This window comes from Phalacrocorax carbo, chromosome 2, assembly GCF_963921805.1.
Source record: "Phalacrocorax carbo chromosome 2, bPhaCar2.1, whole genome shotgun sequence".
In the NCBI taxonomy this organism is placed as follows: Eukaryota; Metazoa; Chordata; class Aves; order Suliformes; family Phalacrocoracidae; genus Phalacrocorax; species Phalacrocorax carbo.
Genome location: NC_087514.1, coordinates 119148701 through 119166686, shown reverse-complemented (window position 1 = coordinate 119166686; position 17986 = coordinate 119148701). Strand labels below are relative to the sequence as shown.

The following is a 17986-nucleotide window of genomic DNA, read 5'->3' as shown; positions in this document are numbered from 1 at the left end:
AAATAGATTTATGTCTAGACAGGCAACCTGTGTATTGTTCCAGCTGAGTTAGGATTAAAATGACCCTGGCGACGTAAGGATCTGATCAGCCATAAAGTCTGAAAAGTGGAAGTTAATGGGAGTGCTGCTGTCAGCCTCCTATACAGGTACATGTATAAGCATGAGGTCAGAATTGAAGATGTGATTAAATGTCACCATCTTCAATCGCATTTGTCATGTGCTCATGCATTTTCCTGAAATGGCTCCCAAATCTTACCCAAAGACATGGGTGGAAATATTCCCCATGTCTTCATTTAATTTTGGAGCAGCCCCTTTGAGCTGTGCTATTAAATTCTCCCAGGCAGGACTTTCCTTGTCTCAGCCCTCCCTGTGCGACTTCGGTCCCTTCCGAGCAGCTTCTGGCTGTTGGCCAATGGCAGCCCCAGGGTACCTGGCTCCTGCTCACCAGTGGCTGGGCCACCATCATAGAGCACGATACCACAGGTCCTGCTCCTGGACATAATTTTTTAAGTTAAAGGGTCACTTGCTGAAACACAGACCCAATCCTAATACCAGGAACTTCATCCCAGGTCTCCTTCCTCCCAGGCAGAGATTGCAATTAGAGACTAGAGAGCTGTGTGCTCTCTTTGGCTCTGAACCCTGAAGCGTTCTTTGCCCAGCAGCAGGGTTTTGGGAAGGGTCGAGCCCAGCCTGAGTGGTGAGCACGCGGCCTCAAGTCTGGCATGGCACCGGTACTCATGTACCCTAAGAGATGCTGAATCTATGGCTTGGGTGATCCACCTACAGATTCCCAAGGTTGAGCTGTGATTTGCCCAAAGGAAAGGTAGTCTCTCTAAGTCCTCTAAGTTCTGAAAGTAGTGGGATCCCTCCAGTAAGGGTTTTATGCTGTATGTTCTCTTTGTCACACAGAAATCTAAGGGAATTTTCCACATGACTGAAACAACAGGCTGGAAAAGGGCCTCAAGGTATACGTAGAAGGTCCTGGATTTCTCCACCAGTCCATGGGAGAAATCCTCCTGCCCCAAAGCAGTCGTTTCAAGGAAAATCTATGTGTTTGAGTTTTAGACTCTGGAGGGAATTTCGATGGACTATGGAACTTTACAAACCTTTTACCTTTCCACCAAGTCCCGAATTTCTAAATCTTGTGATCCAGTTCATCTGAAAGTTATGTGATGTTTTAATGCTGGACATTCCTCTCGGTTCTGTATCATTTGAAGGCTAGGAGTCAGTAGCAGGGGGCAAAATAAGAGAAATGTTTTAAACATGTGTGACTAGTAAATGGATTGACATTTTGTCTTGTATTTCAAAAGGCTTTTTCTACTGGGAAATTAGTCTCTACTCATAGCGTTGTGATAATCCGCTTATAGTCCAGTTCATCAATATCTTAAGTACCCACATGCTTTTCCCCTACAACAAAGTAACTTTGTCATTTATGTGCTGGTTGTCAACCATCTCAAGTAAATTGCCTAGCAGAGGATGGGTGAGTTTTAGCCAGCTGTGTATACTTTAATAGCATAGACTAAATAGTGCTGTCAGTAATTATATTTTCCAGTTACCAGGAGCTTGTTAGACTCTCAGAGTACAACTACATTGCTCTCTACCCTCAGGACCTTGCAAGCTGACACCAGATGCTGTAGGGAAAGGGAAGGGCATGGAGGAACATGGGCATCAGCATGAAAACATGGCTGCTTGGCAAAGGTCCGTTGGCAGAATGGAGAGGTAACAAATCAACAGGATAAGTAACAAGCACCTTTTGTTTGGCTCATTCTTGATCAGCTACATCTGTCCATAAACTTGGTCCTTTTGGATTCCCTGAAACAGCAGAACGAGTCCTCAGTTTTGCATGCTGGTAACTCACTGACAACAGAAATGGCTCATGGAGCTACAGCCACAGACTGCTGTGGCAGCCCTAAGTGTAAATGGTTTTAGCAAAGTTTTGTGTAGAAATGGGGAGGAAGGATCTACTGGTAACTAAAATACAACCTGAGACCCAGAGAGTGCCTGAACTGCTGACAGGCAGAAGCTGAGAGGGCATATCAAGGAAAGATCTTCATATACAAACCCTATTTCTGTTCTTTCCAAACATCTGCTTCTGACTACTGTCTGAGGGAGGGCTAGACAAATCCTTGTTTTGATGCAATGTGACCCTTCTTAATTCATTTTAGGGGGTACTGTTGCACACCCCTGCTTCTGGCTTTGCGGCATTCCCTCTGCTGCAGGTAGCACTGCAGACACCTGGGCAGAGATCAAGGCCCTTGCTCTCCATCTCTGTGAGTCAAGACAATGAAAATTCATTTCATTCCCCCATGGGGGCAGAATTGCTAATACAGAATGCCACTAAGAGCCTGCCCTGTTCCTCTGGGGTCTTGAAAAGGGAATCCTAGCAAACTGGGGTGGGTATTATGGGTTTAGCTTGTTTTCCATCACTGCCCTGGGTTACTACAGGGGAGACACAGGGGAACAGAAGCATAAATGGAGTATGGGATTTTTTATTAGTGCATGAGCACTGAAACTATTACTCATGTTTTAGAGTTTGAGTCAATGCAGTTCTAGGTTATCTGCTGCACACATATTCACCATACATAAACATCTGAGAGCAATTACACTTAGTGATGCCATTGGAAATCAGAATAATATCTCAGCCCTGAGTTTCTAAAAGGACCTTTTCAATTTTAAGACCCCAAATTAGCAAACCAATTATTCATATGTGTTATTTTAAGTATGTGCTTTAATCCAAGCCCACTCCTCTAAGCGCACCTCATGCTGAGCAGGTAGGGGAGTGCTTTGCTCAAGAGGACCTGGGTGAATTTTCCAAGCACTGTTAGAAATTACACAGCTGGAGCTATTTTAAAATTTCCAAGACTGTCCTGTCTTTGTAAGGAATCCAGACTCTGATAAAGTGCTGGTTAATGAAGCCAGTTGAAGGAGGATAATTCCAATTTTGGAGCAGGTTCTGAGTTCTGCCATTTGTTTTAATTCTTCCCATCCAACATGGTGACAGCAGTGGATGAGGAGGTGCCCAGCTTGGCACAGGAGGACAGACAGGTTATTGGGTTATTGACTCATGTCCAGAGCTGTGTATGACCCTGAGTCTTCCTTCCCAGGTGCATAGCAGTAGGTAAGCAGTGCTGCTCCACACCCGATTCAGACAATATAGAATTTGGCCTCTTTTGTTGTCCACTGAATAGTTGAGCTCACCCACTTTTTTAGTTTACTCCTACTCAATGAACTTTGTCACACACCAGGAGTTATTCTAGTCTGTGACAGCACCCCAGTATTTTCTCTCTCATGAAACTTTTCTTATGGAAAGAATTACCATTTGCCTTAAAGCATTTGGATTTCAGCAAAGCAGAGAAGTCACCAAAAATGTCCCTTTGGCAATTTCTGCTCTTAGCATCTGCCCCTTTTCCCACTGATGTCAGTAAGGCAAGTGAGGGCTTGGGTACCGCTTTGTCCTTCAGTCCATGTGGCACAGAAAGCTCTTGGTGATGAGGTCCCACTCCTGCACAAGTCCCATGTGTGCCATGGCTGAACTGAGACATCTGGTCTTTCACTGCAAATAAAAAAGGTCAGGACAGAAGGACCAGGGCTCTGATTAACTGCATGCTAAAGGAGATCCACATTCTGCCAGCTGAGTGATTATATGCTGGGACATGTTTTTAATGGAGACAGAAAACAGACATTTTGACAGGACCAAGGTTTGCTCAGGGCTATCTATGTGCTAACTATTCCACTAAAGCTTCTTGGCCAAATTTGTCCCTTGTTTGAGAAGACAAAACTCTGCTGAGGCATGATGGGTTTGATACTAAGGTGCAGCTGAACAAAAATATTCCATGCTGTCTCCTGTCAGGGCAGCGTGAAGAGCCCTATGAGAACTTAGTTATGAAATCCTACTGCTGCCCTGTCCTTGTTTGGCTGGCAAGCATGCAGATTTAAAGAACAGTATTTTGATTCCTCAATCAATCTTTAATTCCATCTCTCTTCTAAGGTTGTCTTGTTGAACACACTCCTTGTGAATAAACTGTTATTGGGGATTTACGTGTTCTGAGCATCAGAAAATCTCAAAGAATGTCTAACTTTCATGGGCATAGAGTATTAATGAAATATAAATAAATAAATAAACAGAGGAAGAGAGGAAAAAATACTGAAAGAAGTTATCTATAATAGCATTGCAGCTCCTGCAATACAAGAAGAGAAAAACTTTCAAAGTTCTTGAATGTGTACCTTACCAGAAGGTATCATGTCAGCACAAGGTGACATTTTCTTCCCTTTGGTGATGGCACTAGTGCAGCTTTGGAAGGCACTGGTGCTCTAGATACTGCAGCATTATCATTATATAGTTATGGGTGAAATTTCTTTCCCCTTTTTGAAAGGTACTTTTGTTTGAAATGTCCACACTGGCATTGAATCGCCTCTCTGGAAGACTTCAGTTCAAGACTAAGACTGTTTAAAGGGGCACTGTAGTCAGATGCAGGTGAACTTGGCTGAACTGCAGGAGGGTAAATATCTCACCTGTGTTAGCCCTTGGCTCATATTAGATGGAAAGTCAGATTAGGTGGTTTGATAATCAAACCTAAACCAGCTACTATTGTATCAATAGGAGATAGCGGGCCTGTAAATTGATGTCAAGATGTCAACAATTATGTCTTCCTCAGACCTCAAGAAATAGTGGAAAGAGGTTTTAGTTCAGCAAACTAGACTTCACATACTCTATGCATGTGAGGCAGTCCCATTGATTCTTGTCTTTTGGCCCAGACATCTTTAGCTGCCTTGCTGGACTATAAGCTTAATGTTATAATGAAGTGGGGGTTTTCATGCTGTTTCAAGGAAGGAAAAATGGACAAGTCCCTTGTGATGTAGGGGAAGGGAAAGGGAATGGTTTGGGAATATGAATGGGCTCTTCCCCATGCAAGGGGTACTGTATAATGGTGCTAGTGATGGCTCTCACCAGCTCCTTGTGGCAGTCATGGTACTCTACAAGTAGTCCCAACTGTTTCATTTAACTGACTTAGCTGGAGGAGCCTGCAATAATGGTACTGGAGAATAACACCCTTTGTTTATCCATTAATTTCACTGAACTTCGTCTTGCCCAGCATGGCTTTGGTACCCTGTAGAGCTCTACAGGAAGCTCATATTTCAAATGATAGCTTATATGAGCTCATATCAAGTTAATCTGAGCTATCCCCTGAGAGGTTCAAAAGGCCACTGGGCAGTGGCTAATGGTTATCTGCCAGCTGTGGTAGTTAAAGCTAACTGAAGTCACTCTGTCTCTTGCAACAAAACTGACTGTACCAACTAATCCCTTCCATTGCTGAGTAGCCAAACACTGAAAATTAACTTAAGCATTGTCTGTCTCTGCATGACCCAAAGTAAAGGTATAGAAGACAAAGCTGTCCTCTACAATTGCATGTAGCAGCCTGTTTCCTCCTTGTTTGTGAAAGAGCATTTCTTTAGGAAAAGTAAAATATGACAACGGTGTGAAAACCAAAATGAAATCAAGTTGCTTGCAGTGAACAGGGAAATAATTCTGAGGAACACAGCAATTTAGATATTAAAATCTTCTTTCTCCATGAGAGAAAAACCCATCCATTAAAACAGTCATAAAGCCCTTTAAATCAGGCTCAGGTACCATTTCAGAAAATGATTGCCAGTTCAGGATCTGTTCAGTGTGGGGAAGTACAAATGTGCAATTTTTAATCATGATAAATAACTTCTCTTTTATCAAATCATCTCTGCTGAAAATAGTTTCACTCCGGGTGGTAATAATAATTTGCGCACTTATCATTCGGTACTTTCCCAAGACAAGCAGCTAGCCATAGGATGTAATTTAACAACTTATCAACCAGAGGTTCATCCAGCCCTTTCCAGCCAAAAGGGCATTTCATATTATTTAAGAGACTTCACCATATATTGCCATCAATTTAAGATTTCACCATCCCCTAGTCATTAAAATTTTCCACTTGGCACTTCACTTTATAACATGGGGACATGGCTGCTGAATGGCACCGGCAGACCCACTGAATTATCTGCTCTTTGCAGGTGATGAGATAATTAACAAAAAGATGCAAGTCACTAACAAACTATCAAAGGTAGATATCATGATTAGCTGTACGTGTCACATACAGAGGTTGGAAAGGCATGGTGGAGAAAAAAAAAAGGTATCTGTGGCATGCATATCCCCCTCCTTGTGCATTTTCAGCTGGAGGTCTTTCTGGAGTTGTATCTATTGAGAACTCAGAGCAATGGGGTCTGGTGTCTGACTCAGTGCATTGCATGCCATCTCTGTTGAGTAAGCAACAGAGAGGCAGGGAAGGTTGGCAAGGTCCCATGGTTCACTCCCCTGCATACCTGCATGGCAGGTCCAGGCCTGGAAGAGCCCTGACTTCAAGGTCAGAGTGTCTTCATGACCACTGCAAAGGTGCATGCTATGTTATCAAAACCAGACACACAGGAGTTGTGTTCAGGAGGAGCAGACAGTCATTCTGGTACTAGCGCGTGAGACCATTAATGCACAGGCTTTCCTTCATCTTGTGCATCTCCCCAAATCCCTCTGGGGCCTCCCTGCAGCAGACCAGGAAGTGGCTCAGTGGCTCCTTTGCTGTTTTTTCTTGTTGTCCCCCGCCAGAGGCACCTGCAGACCTTGTCTGCTACTTGGCAAGGAGAGGGAAAAGACTATGTGGAACGGCAGACTCTTAGCAGCTGAAGAAATCCGTCCTGCTGAGTAACATGGGATGGTGTCTCATGGCAAAGGCAGGTGGCTGTTGGTGGAGGAGGATGGCAGATGAAGTCTTGGGGATGACAGAAGGACTGAGGTCTGGTGGATCTTTTGGTGGATGTCAAGATCTGCGTCTGCTGTACAGAAGCTGCAGACGCAGTTCAGAAAAAGCCTGCAGGGGATTTATCCTCATGGGAGAGAAGTGGGTAAAGAGGGGTAGCACTGCAGCTGCTGCAAAGGGATGCCTGGGCAATGAAACTAGCTCTTACCTTTACTCTGTGGTTGAAGACGTGAAACAGGATGACTGTGGAAATCCTTTTAAAAGGAGAAGTTTTTAATAGTTTTTTTTTTTTTCTTCAAGGTATTCTTCATTATTCGCAGCCTCTGCAAATCAGGTCTCTGGGGGTGCAGTGCTACTGGCTAGACACACCACTGCACAGCTTGGTATGGCTGGCAGGCAGCTAGTGTGTAGCTGGGAATTCCCTTTGTAGAGAGTGCTGTTTGGTCCCTCCCTTGCGCTTATGTTGGCAGCCTGGTTGTGTGCTCACTATCCTGCTCTCATGCCTTCTCCCTGGGTGAGGGATGGGGATTTAGATGGTGCTGTGGAGAGGGATTGCAAAAGGAGCACTAAGCACGGGAGAGTGCTCCTCTGTATTTAGGGTACAGTACTTTGAGGAAGTGGACCTCAGGTTTGGGATCCTCTCTCTGCTGAAAATACCTGCTTGTGGGAGTGTAATTTATTTTTGAATGGCAGGCTTAAGCAAAAAGAGGTTAGGGGCACTACTGAATGGGACTTACCCACCTGAAGAAAGACTTCCCTGTACCGGATTTCTGCAGCAGTGACCCTAGGCTTGCATTACTGTCAGCATACACATAACTAACATAGTCTTGAGTCTTCCCCTTGTCCTAAACCAGGTGATGGCACCCTAAAACTGTGTTCTTCCCCTCTTTCTGTAAATAGAGATGGGGGTGACAAGCTTAGTGGCAGGCTGCTTTGTTGCAATGTAAATAGTGAGATGAGTCCTACTTGCTCCCATTGAGATAGATTTTATGAGACTGGGGACCATCTCTGGCCTTTGCAGCAGCTTCCTTATGACACCCCTACCAGCTCTTACCGGCCCTGTTGTTGTTGCGTTAAAAAAAAGCACCAGCGCAGTGCTCCTGACAGACACAATCGGGCCTGGTGCTCTCCATCTGGCTATTGAAGTTGTAGCTGATTCCCCAAAAACCTTCTAGAGTCTCACTGCAGCATCCTCAGGTTCCTAACTGTGCCTCCTTCCCCTCCAAGGAGTCATGCTGATCATGGCTGCTTCCTTTCTCTTCCTCCCTTCTTGCATCCCCGCTTGGACGGCGAAGCTGGAGAAGTAGTGACAACATTCATAATTATCAGTGAGGCTTTTCTTCTCTGCTGGCTGCCTTGAAGCTCACAGGAATCTGAGGTGTCTGCCTGTTTGGCAAACCTGGCTGAATTGGACCAGCCAGCCCAAAAGATGCCTGAGGAATTGGTCAGCAAGTCTCATTTCCTTGTGAAACCATAATTTATTTAAAGCTTTTCTTCATTTAAATAGAATAAGTCTTTCCCATACTTTGGCTACTTCTTGCTTTTAAAAGGTCCTTTGGACTGGAAGAAAAAGCATATAATGCCTTCCATAAATGGTTCAACATCCATTTTAAAGCCCTAAAAATTTTGAAGAGATCATCTACTCCACCTGCTGCTACCACTTGGGGTTTGAACATAAGACCTGCAGCACAGGAACCAGAAGTCGGAGACCTGGACCAGCCTTTTACAAGGCTGGACTGAAATAAAAGGAGAGAGGAGGGATAGGAGAAAAATAGGGGAATTAAAATAGGATGGAGAAAAAAATATGCACATTAAAAATGAATTCTAGATGTATTTTTTCCCAATCATTTGTAATGTTGAGGTGACTTTCGAGCAGACTGTTGTGAATGGTATTTCAGCCAGACCTGTTATAGCAAAAGCTCACAGTGCAGCACAATTTAATTAAAAAAAAAAAAGTTGCAGGATTCCCAAGGGCTTATTAAGCCTCCCACCACCACTGTGGTGCAGGAAGGCATGCAGAACTGGGGGCTGACTGCCTGGTGTCATGCAGCACCCGCATCCCTGGAGTCCCCAGTGCCTGTTTTAGTCATTGCATCATTTTTTTCCTCTGTGCACCTCACCTCTCTTAAGGCTTCACTCCCTCAAACATAGGCCGTGCCTGGTGTTTTTACAATTGGGTACAAACTGTAGCAATCAAGGAAGGAGTGAATAAGAGAGCTGGCCACGCTCCAGCTGTTTGCCACTGGCACTGCACTAACATGCTGATTCGGGGACCGTCTGACCTTTCCCTGCTGTTGCCCTCTGTGGTGACATTTAATGCTGGGCGCTGGAAGATGCGTGGGCCAAAGCGCAATCTCACAGATTTCAGTTAGTGCTTTTTTTTTTTTTTTTTTGTGCTACCTAACAAAGCGACCCTGCTTGAGAAAGGAGGAAAATCCCCACTACCAGCTGTAATGAATATATCCCTGGGTTTACACTTGTGTAAACATGAGGAGAATGAGACCAGGCTTGGTGTGACAGGGCTGGGAGAAGAGTTATGGCTGGGAGAAGACTTTAAAAAGATGTTGTTGAGAATAGTGCTCTGCCTCTGCCTTTGCAGCCAGGATCATTATCGCTCATTGCCATAATTTTGGGGTAGGCTGCTTGTGTCTTTGTAGCTGTTCATCTTCCAGATGGCTTACAGGTGCTGTACGGGATCGGCATTAAAGTCTGCTTGCATAAGGTATTAGGGAGGGAGGATTTACTTGAAAAAAAAATCACACAACGTCTCAAAATGCAGGACAACTCTCCTACACCACACTATTAAAGTGCAAAGATCGATCAGTGGATTTTCTGAGTGAGAATCCAGATCTTCAACCGCTTTTTCCTTGAGAAGGGGGCTAGGCTTTGAGGAGATGTCCCTTCTTGCCTGGGTAGGTAACTGCAGGGCAGGGTCTTCACCAACACCAGGCACTTTGGATCATGTGGGGAGCTGCTCATGTCAAGAGTTTCTGTTTTCAAGATGATGATGGGTATTTTTGAAGTCCGATCTCAGTTGTATCTCTTCTGAAAATACATCTGGGTTGTTCTTCAGCAAGGTATGGAGGCCTGGGGACATCACTGGAGAGCATGGGGGAAGGCCTCTCTGCTGAACACAGCTTCCCCTCTCTGGGCTGCATTCTTGGAAACTCTCCCCGTGCTTTTTCCTCCACCCATACTAGTGAGGATATGGTTGCACAAGCTCTCAGTCCTGGGCTGTATTTTGAATTGGTGGAGGGGATTCTTGCTGTCTACACTGCAGTGTTTCTGTTCAGTGCTAAAGACTTTACTAGGGTGTGTGTATTTTTTTCCAAAAGTACTGCAGGAAACCTAATGAGTGTATTTTCTTGTAGCTGTCATCCTCCTGGGAGCTGCACTGGGATGCACGTACCTGCTTGGCTCCTGAGCGAGCATGACGCAGGATGTTCCTTTCCACTTGCTCTGCGTTTAGTGTCCACTGGACACCTTTGTACATTCATTTGACACAAGACCCCCCTGTGCCACCGGCAGCACTAATTTGCACAGCCTGGGGTCGCTCAGCAGAGCGATTCAGCGCTTCCCCCTCCTGCATGAGACTCGGGGCTGTACTAGCACACCACCTTTTGTGGGTGGCAGCTGTGTAAGGAAAGACTACAACGATAGGGCACATAAAGATATCTCTGTTCAGTTAAACCTAGCAGTTGCTGGCAGTCAGTGGATTAGGGAACTTCACAAGCCAGAGGCTGCAGCCAGATCCTCATGTTTAATAGCTGCCAGTGGGCCCAGTCTCCATGAATTTGTCTAATCCCTTTTTTAACCCATTTGTAATTCCAGCCTTTGCAACATCCTGCGGTGATGGTTGGGTCTTTATTTGTTTTAAACCTGATGCCTGGACATATCGTTGGATGGCCGTTTCCCTTCCTGCCAAAGCCACTTGGCTTCACCTCGTTTCTTCAAAGAGGGCTCTGATGCAGGACCATAAATCATTATGGCCAGAAAATATCCTTTTGAATCCCACAGTATCATTTCAAAGCTCTGGACTGTGTGTGGTCTTTTAAATACAAAATGTATGCTTAAAAAACTGAAGGGTATTTTTTTCCCCCCCAAGTGGTCTGGAAAGGAGCAGATTGTCCTTGGACTGTTTGCAGAAGCCGGATTTCAGCAGCTGTTGTTCGTTTGGCTTCTCCCCACCTCCAGGACTGCTGATATCCTGGAAGGCAGGAGGGGGGACAGAGTTTGGAAGGGTTGGGGTAAGTGGAGTGGGTTTTGAAATTGCTAGTACTGACGTTTCCACATCCAAAAGATCCCTCTTCTCCCATATCTTAAATTTATTGTGCTCATTTGTTATTTCCTTTGACCGGAGGCCAACAAACAGCAAGCAACACATATATGTTTTGCAGCACAAAACTAAAGAGTGGTTTCTGGTACAGGGCAGATGCAGCCTTAGAGCATTATTAAAGTATCTAGATTCACCCAGCATGACAGAAGGGGAGGAATCAGTGCTGCAAGCAGCTATTCAGAAACAATCCATTTCCAAAGCTTAAAAAAAAAAAAGCAAAAAAAAAAAAAGGCAAAACTTCCACCTTTTAAAAAAGGAATCTGAGCAAGTTTACATTTGGTGAGCATTTTTGGAGATCTGAAGTAAAGCACTACAGGGAGCTCAGGATGGAGCAAACCATGATTCACTGGCCAGAGGTTTCAGTTAAAGAGTGAAATTCACTGAACTCTGTGTTCCTGAGTGTGTTGAAGGTTTAAGAGCCTGATACTATGCTACTTGGAGGTAGGGGGACTTTTGACTTGGTCAAGCAGGAGTGAGCCCTTAATAAAGGGCTTAGGTCCCCAGAAAAGCAGATGTGCTGTCCTGTAGGGTATGGGCAAAACACCTCTGTCTAATCAAGCAGATCCTGTTGTCCTGGAAAGAAGTCAGAGCTCATTTCTGCAGAGAATACCTTTTTCCTTGCTTCAGGAGAGCAGTTTCCCAGGAGCTGCAGCCGTGCAGCTTTGCAGCAGGCATGAAAGTCTGATGCTTTCGCAGTGTCACGGAGGAGCTCTGTATCTACTGCAACCATCCAAGTACAAAGAATCCGAATTTTATTTCTACCTAACTCATTTGATGCACACCCTTTTAAACCAATGAAGTAGGCCATGGAATTTGCCCTTCATGGATAGAGTATAGCATAGTGAGCAGCTCAGGGAAGCCAGGCAGGGAACATTGTAGCTGTCTGCCTTTTCCAAAAAGGAGCAATTTCTTTTGCTCTGATATGTCACACTGGATCTTGATGGTAGTGGGCTATTAATAGCAGCAGGTCACTCTAGGAGAATGCATGAGGAGGTTGAAGCTTATGGTTTTGCACTTTTGAGGGACGCAGCAGTTAGTTAGCCTGAAGCTGGCTTCATCTGGGTCTCACTTTCCAATCTCACAAGCTTTGTCCTCATAAATATGTGTGCTTGGAACAGTCTGTACCAGTGGTTTTGGTCACTTTGGGACTTCAATTCTGAGTTGTGCAAAACTGCAGATTTGTACCGTGCAAAACTGCCTTTAGTGATTTATAAACCAAGAAAGAAAAAAGAAAGAAATGTCGCCACCCCGACTTCTAGCCTGGTGCGTGAGTTTGTCCTGAAGACAGCCAATGTGCACTTGCCTCTAAATCGGAGAATCTAATTTAATTTAGTTGTTGAGCTATTTCTTATGCCAAGGATAATACACCAAAGGGCTTCCCACATGGCACTGATTTTGTATAGAGGTGTCATGAATGAGGACTGAGTTACAGAACCAGATCTTTATTGTGTTTATCCCTTCTCTGGTAATATCTAGATTAACATTTGAGGTGACAGGCCATATAATCCATAAAAGGCAAATTATACAGCATCACAGTCTCACCAAAATGGACTCCTCTGTGTAATGGTAGAGTAGCATAGACAGGCATTAAAAGTGAATATGCCTCTCTGATAGTTAAAAAACAAAGCCCCCCTCACTCCCTTTTTAATAGCAGTGGATCTGAAAATGACATTAGTTTTACCGCTGTTCTTAAGGCTAAAAGGAGAGGCATATGTGATTCTTTGGTCTTTCAATTAAAATGTACTTTATTGCAAAATGTTTGTTCTTTTGTTGTATTGCCAGCTGGGTGGCTTCAGAAGCTTGAATAATACATGTGCAGCATTGTATAGTAATTGTTCCCCATCCTCAAAAATTCACAGATTATGAATTCATAGATTGTTTGTGCAGCTGACGGTGGCTTTGAGCTTCTCCATAGTTAGGAAAGGACTGAACCCGGTGCAGACTTCACGTATACAACTTCAGTGAATCCAAATTTAATATTTATCCTTGGCCTGAGTTGGCAAAAAAATACACCAACCCCAAGCCTACCACAAAGGGTACATCAGGCTGGCAGGGTGTGAAGCCCAGATTCATCCTGGCTACTCTGAGGTAAAGACAAATCTAATTGAGGTGTCTGATTCAAGAGCATCACCTAAGCATATAACCTATGTCAGTGCAAGTGAAACCACTCCAGAAGGCAAGGAGAATGGGGTGAATCACCCTGCTGGACCTCTTTATCTGTCTTGGGGGAAGACAAACAGAGCTCTTAGGGTGACCAGTCAGTAATGCAAAGTTCAGGTTAATGCATTGAGTTGATATGTACCCAGGCCTGTGTGCCCAAAGTGTTCAGGTCCTGCCAGAGAGGACTGTAGAGCTAGTGAAGTGTCAGAGTAGCTGCTGTTGTATTGCTAGGACTGCTTAGACCTGGGAGGAAGAGTGGCCTCACAGCTAGAGGTGGGAAGGAACGAGAGAAAACAGCAAGGTAAAGACAGAGAGAGGAGCAATGGGGAATAATGAAGGTGAGGAAAGGAAGGAGAAAACACAAGAAAAGGTACAACAGAGAAGCTGAAACACTGCAGTAAGAGCACTTTATAATGGTGTACATATCTGCAAACCTGCCCTGAGCAGTGTGTTTGTTCCTCTCTCAGCAGAATGCGTTGGCGCTTCAGTTCCTCACTGCTGAGCAGCTCTAATGAACGCTCCTCTGTAGTCTTCTAAACACCTCCTATGGCTTATGCAGGGTGCACTAACATATTTGTAAAGGTTTGCTTAGCAATGAAAAGATCTGCCCTAACTTCAAAATACATCAGTGGCATGTAGCCTCAGGACCCCCTGTATCTTAAACGAATCCCTGGTGGCAAGCCAGATTTAACTGTACACAAAAGCAATGTTTTCTTTTTTTTAGGGCACAGCCTTTACATGCAGCTCCAGGAGTTGCAGCCATCTACAGCACATTGCCCTGATGTGAGCTGGAAAGGAACAAAAGCGTTTTCTTCACAGGTGCATTTGTCCCTGCACATCGTGGGCGTAGGCGTCAGCTTCAGTGCTGAAAAGCATTTATATTTGATTACTCTTCTTTTAAAAGAATGTCACTCTCAGAGAGAATTTCAGTGCCTCGGGGCACAAGGAAAGGATTGTTTTGGTTGTTTTGAATTGAGTGTTGGCTCTTTGCGTGTCTAGGTACTCCGCTTCAGTTTCCCATTTGTGGACTCTGCCCTCATGCTGGTGTCTTTCAGCAGATCTCACTGGTAGTGGCTTAATAGTGGAGTGGAGTAGTGCCATCTTGCAGAGGGTTTGCAACTTGATGGAGTATTTCTCTTTCTAAAACAATGAAGTTATGCTTGCAGTGAGGTCCTGAGGACCTGGCAGGTATTCATGGTACAAAAATTGGACATAGAACTCTCAATTCTAAATCAGTTTCTGGCCCTATGAACCCACGTGCTCCACAAAGGATTCCTTTAGGATGAACATTGTACCCGAAGGAGTAAATTTTGCATGGAGAGATGGATCCCTGCTGCCTCTGAGTACCAGGGATGAGTGAGGCACGAGAGGGAATGGCACCGGAGGACCCGCAGCCCATCTGCTTTTGGCTGCTTGACAGGCCTCAAGGGTTACTGCATCTGGACTGTGGTTTGGAGCAACCCTGGGTCACATCTTGAGCAAGGGGCTACGGGAATCTCCTCTTCAGTTCCCTCACTTCTCTGGTGCTCAGATCTGAATCCCAGAGGTCTGAGGCATTGAAGAAACCATTGCTCATGTCCAACCACATAAATCCACAAGGTTACCAAACTTATGAAAGCTGCTGATGAGTATCTGTGATGGGAGGTGGTTGCTTCAGAGTGAGGATTTGCTTATGGAGAATTGCTGATGAAAGCTTAATCTGAATTAACTAAATGTGTGAATTAAAAGTGGATTAGCAAAGCCACATAAACGGATGGATTCCTTAGATTCTTCTCTTCAGAATTAAAATGATCCTAATTTGTTTCAGCATAATTATGAGAGAACGTCATACAGGCCTTTAATGAGATATAACTTACTACCGTAAAAGTTAGTCTGGGTTAATTTTTTTGTGCCTCCCAGCAGGAGTGTAATTGGAATACAATCCCCAAATTTTTTTAGTAGGAAACTTGTATTGTCTTTTCTGGGGATTTTAGTAACTGATTCTGATAATGTAGTAATCTGTTTTTATTATGATTATACTATTTTTAATCTTAGAATATAAAAGCTCTGAATAAGCAATTAATTAATCCTCAACCATGTCCCTGTGAGGTTGGTAAAGGCCTTGTAACAATCACTTTGTTCATTGCTGTGCTATGCCTGCTTTTAGTGTGGAATACAGCAAGGCAAAGCAGTGCCACAAGATATGGGAGGGAAGATGAATATAAAATCTTATTGAATGCATGGGAGGAATTAAGCAAGAAAAAAAATATTACTACCCAGCTTAGAATTTGGTCAAGCCACCGCGATGTGCTCGCAAGAAAATGTCAGGGGAGCTTTAGCGATCAGGGTGTCTGCTTTATGTCTAACCAAATCGACCGCACATATCATGGTACCACACACAGTGCACTGTGGAGGGGAACGGCTTAATAGCAGGGTGTAAATATCAAGGATTAAAAATAACTTATCTGATTTCCTTTTATTTGGAAATAGGATTTATCTATTCAAATTACATTTAAAAAAAAAAAAGAGAAAAGTGAAGAGAAAACCAGGACCTCTGAGATAATGACTGCTCTCTGAAGGCTGACTCTCCATCTTCATAGCCTGCTCCATCGGTGTTGCAGTGCAAAGTGGTGCTTCTCACAGTCCTTTCTCTGTACGGGCAGCTTCTTTCTTTTCCTCAGCGGACAGTTTATTTTCTACTCAATGCTAAGTCTCATGTTTCTCTTACTTCTTTAAATGAGAGCAAGGTCTGCGCTTTTGTTCTGCTCCTTTTTCAGCGCCTTTTTGCTGATCTTCTCTGCATGTATCTGAAAGGTCAGGAAAACAAATCAATATCGAAAAGGACCTCCTGCCCCTTTTAACCTAACCTGTAGGAGGGAGGGAAGGGAAATCGCCGATTGCATGAAAGGGAATTTTAAATATGCTTGAAAAAAGCACAGTGGGAGTGAGGGTTTGGAGGGACAGGTGTCAACAAGACCAGTCTCTGCAGTTCACAGGGTGCCTTTATGAACTCACGGTCTTCTGCTTCATGACAGCATATATGGGCAGATCTACAGAGCTGTAGGGCATCCCATGAAAAAGGCACTGTAACAGGGACTGGCCTTGTCATTTCAGCATCACTGACCATGAAGGCCTCTGCAAGGGAGACCTTGGTGCACTGGGAGCTGGACTGAAACTCACCACATGATTTGAGGACTAGCAAGTGTTGACTGCTGTCTTGTACTGGCTAGGTTTGCTTCAGTACTTTCTGGTTACCACTGTCTTATGTCCACTCCTCCAGGTGACCGGCTCCTTCTTCTGCAGGTAACCATAGTGCATGATGCAAAGCATCAGGAAGCAGGAGAGAGTCTCCATATCTGCACAGCAACTGGACTCCTGCTGCGCCATCACTGGAGCAGCGAGGCCTATGACTGAGTCTTTGCCTAAACTCAAGCCTGAACACTACAGCCAAGTGTACTAATCACGGCCTCACATCTCACATCAAGCATTCAGCTGAGAGTGCCCCATTAAAAGACCACTCCTGGAAGCTTCCTCAGTGGTCGATGGAAAGAAGATAGCTCTCCCTTTCCTTTGCCATGATTCTGACATCTAGAGTGCTCATATAGGGTCTTCATCCAAGTATCTTATATTTCATACTGAAAATTCAGGTCTTAATCTCTTAAACTATTTTAGTTTTTAAACCTCTGCCTTTGAATTTCGCTTTGATTGATCTATCAGTTGCAAGATTCTTAAACATCCTGCTAATGCACCTTCCTTTCTCCACAGCTCCACCCCAGGTACCTTTTTAAGAACCACTTTTAACTTATTACTTATATGGCAAATACCACAGTGTGGAAAAGTGGCTAATTCCTCTGCCCTCCTTCCAGCACCAAGATGAGCAAATAGAGAAGCACAGAAAGCAAAGTGAGCCACGACTTTAAAACCCAGGAGTTTCAAGCAGTGGCCGTCAATCGTGGGTAAACAGCAACACTTTGCATAGGTATCAGCAGATGGCTTCTGCACCCCCACTAGCTGTCTGCTTAATTTCTTGTCTCCTCTTTGCATTACATTTTTCTTACTGAATCAGCAGCAGAGGTCAAACCTGCTCTTCTTCCATATATCTATGCATATAGCCCTTTTACAGGGGAAAACAACAGTGACTCGATTTCTCAGAGACCTCAGCATTCATGCTCCTGAGCATGCTGAGGTGCTCCTCCTGCATGCTGGATGAGCATCAGTCACCAAAGCAGAGACAGAAGCAGGGGACAGAAACCATAGGTGAAATGTTTTCCCTTCCTGAGGTGGTCTGTTGTACTACTGAAACTGCTTCATTAAAAGCTTTTTAAGAATAAAGTTTGTACCTTGTTTGCAGTAAAAGCCTTTTGCAAAAAGCAGCTGTTAGAAAAACAATGTTCTTTTGCAGATGCTAAACACAGAAGCCCACGTGATGGATGCTTCTCAGTCTTCACTTTTCTTCCCCCTTTGTGCCCTGCACCAAGCCATTACACTTTGGGCCCATCATTGCACTTCAGCTGACTTTGCAATGCTGACGGCAGAGCCAGGCTGAAGACAGATGAAGCTGGTGTGGTGCACCCTTCATTTTGAAATGTCTCCTGGAAAGGTCTGTTTGGATAAGCTGCTGACATCTGCAGTAAGATTGCTGTGCCTCTTGGTACACTGTTTTCATACAAAGAATAGACTGTAGGACTCTGAAAAAAGCCCCAAGTTAGGAAACCATTCAGGGTTTTGAGGTTTT

The 17986-nt window shown here is 44.3% G+C and overlaps 1 protein-coding gene across 1 annotated transcript in view; it reads left to right on the top strand.

Annotated features, from left to right (window-relative positions):
• Positions 1-17549, top strand: part of KIAA1143 (KIAA1143 ortholog) — a 259367-nt gene extending 241818 nt beyond the window's left edge. Inside the window, exon 4 of the mRNA XM_064444086.1 lies at positions 16532-17549. Within this exon, the coding sequence (XP_064300156.1) occupies positions 16532-16558 (27 nt within the window). The 3' untranslated portion in view covers positions 16559-17549. The remainder of the gene's footprint in view (positions 1-16531) is intronic.
• Positions 17550-17986: the final 437 nt, after the last annotated feature.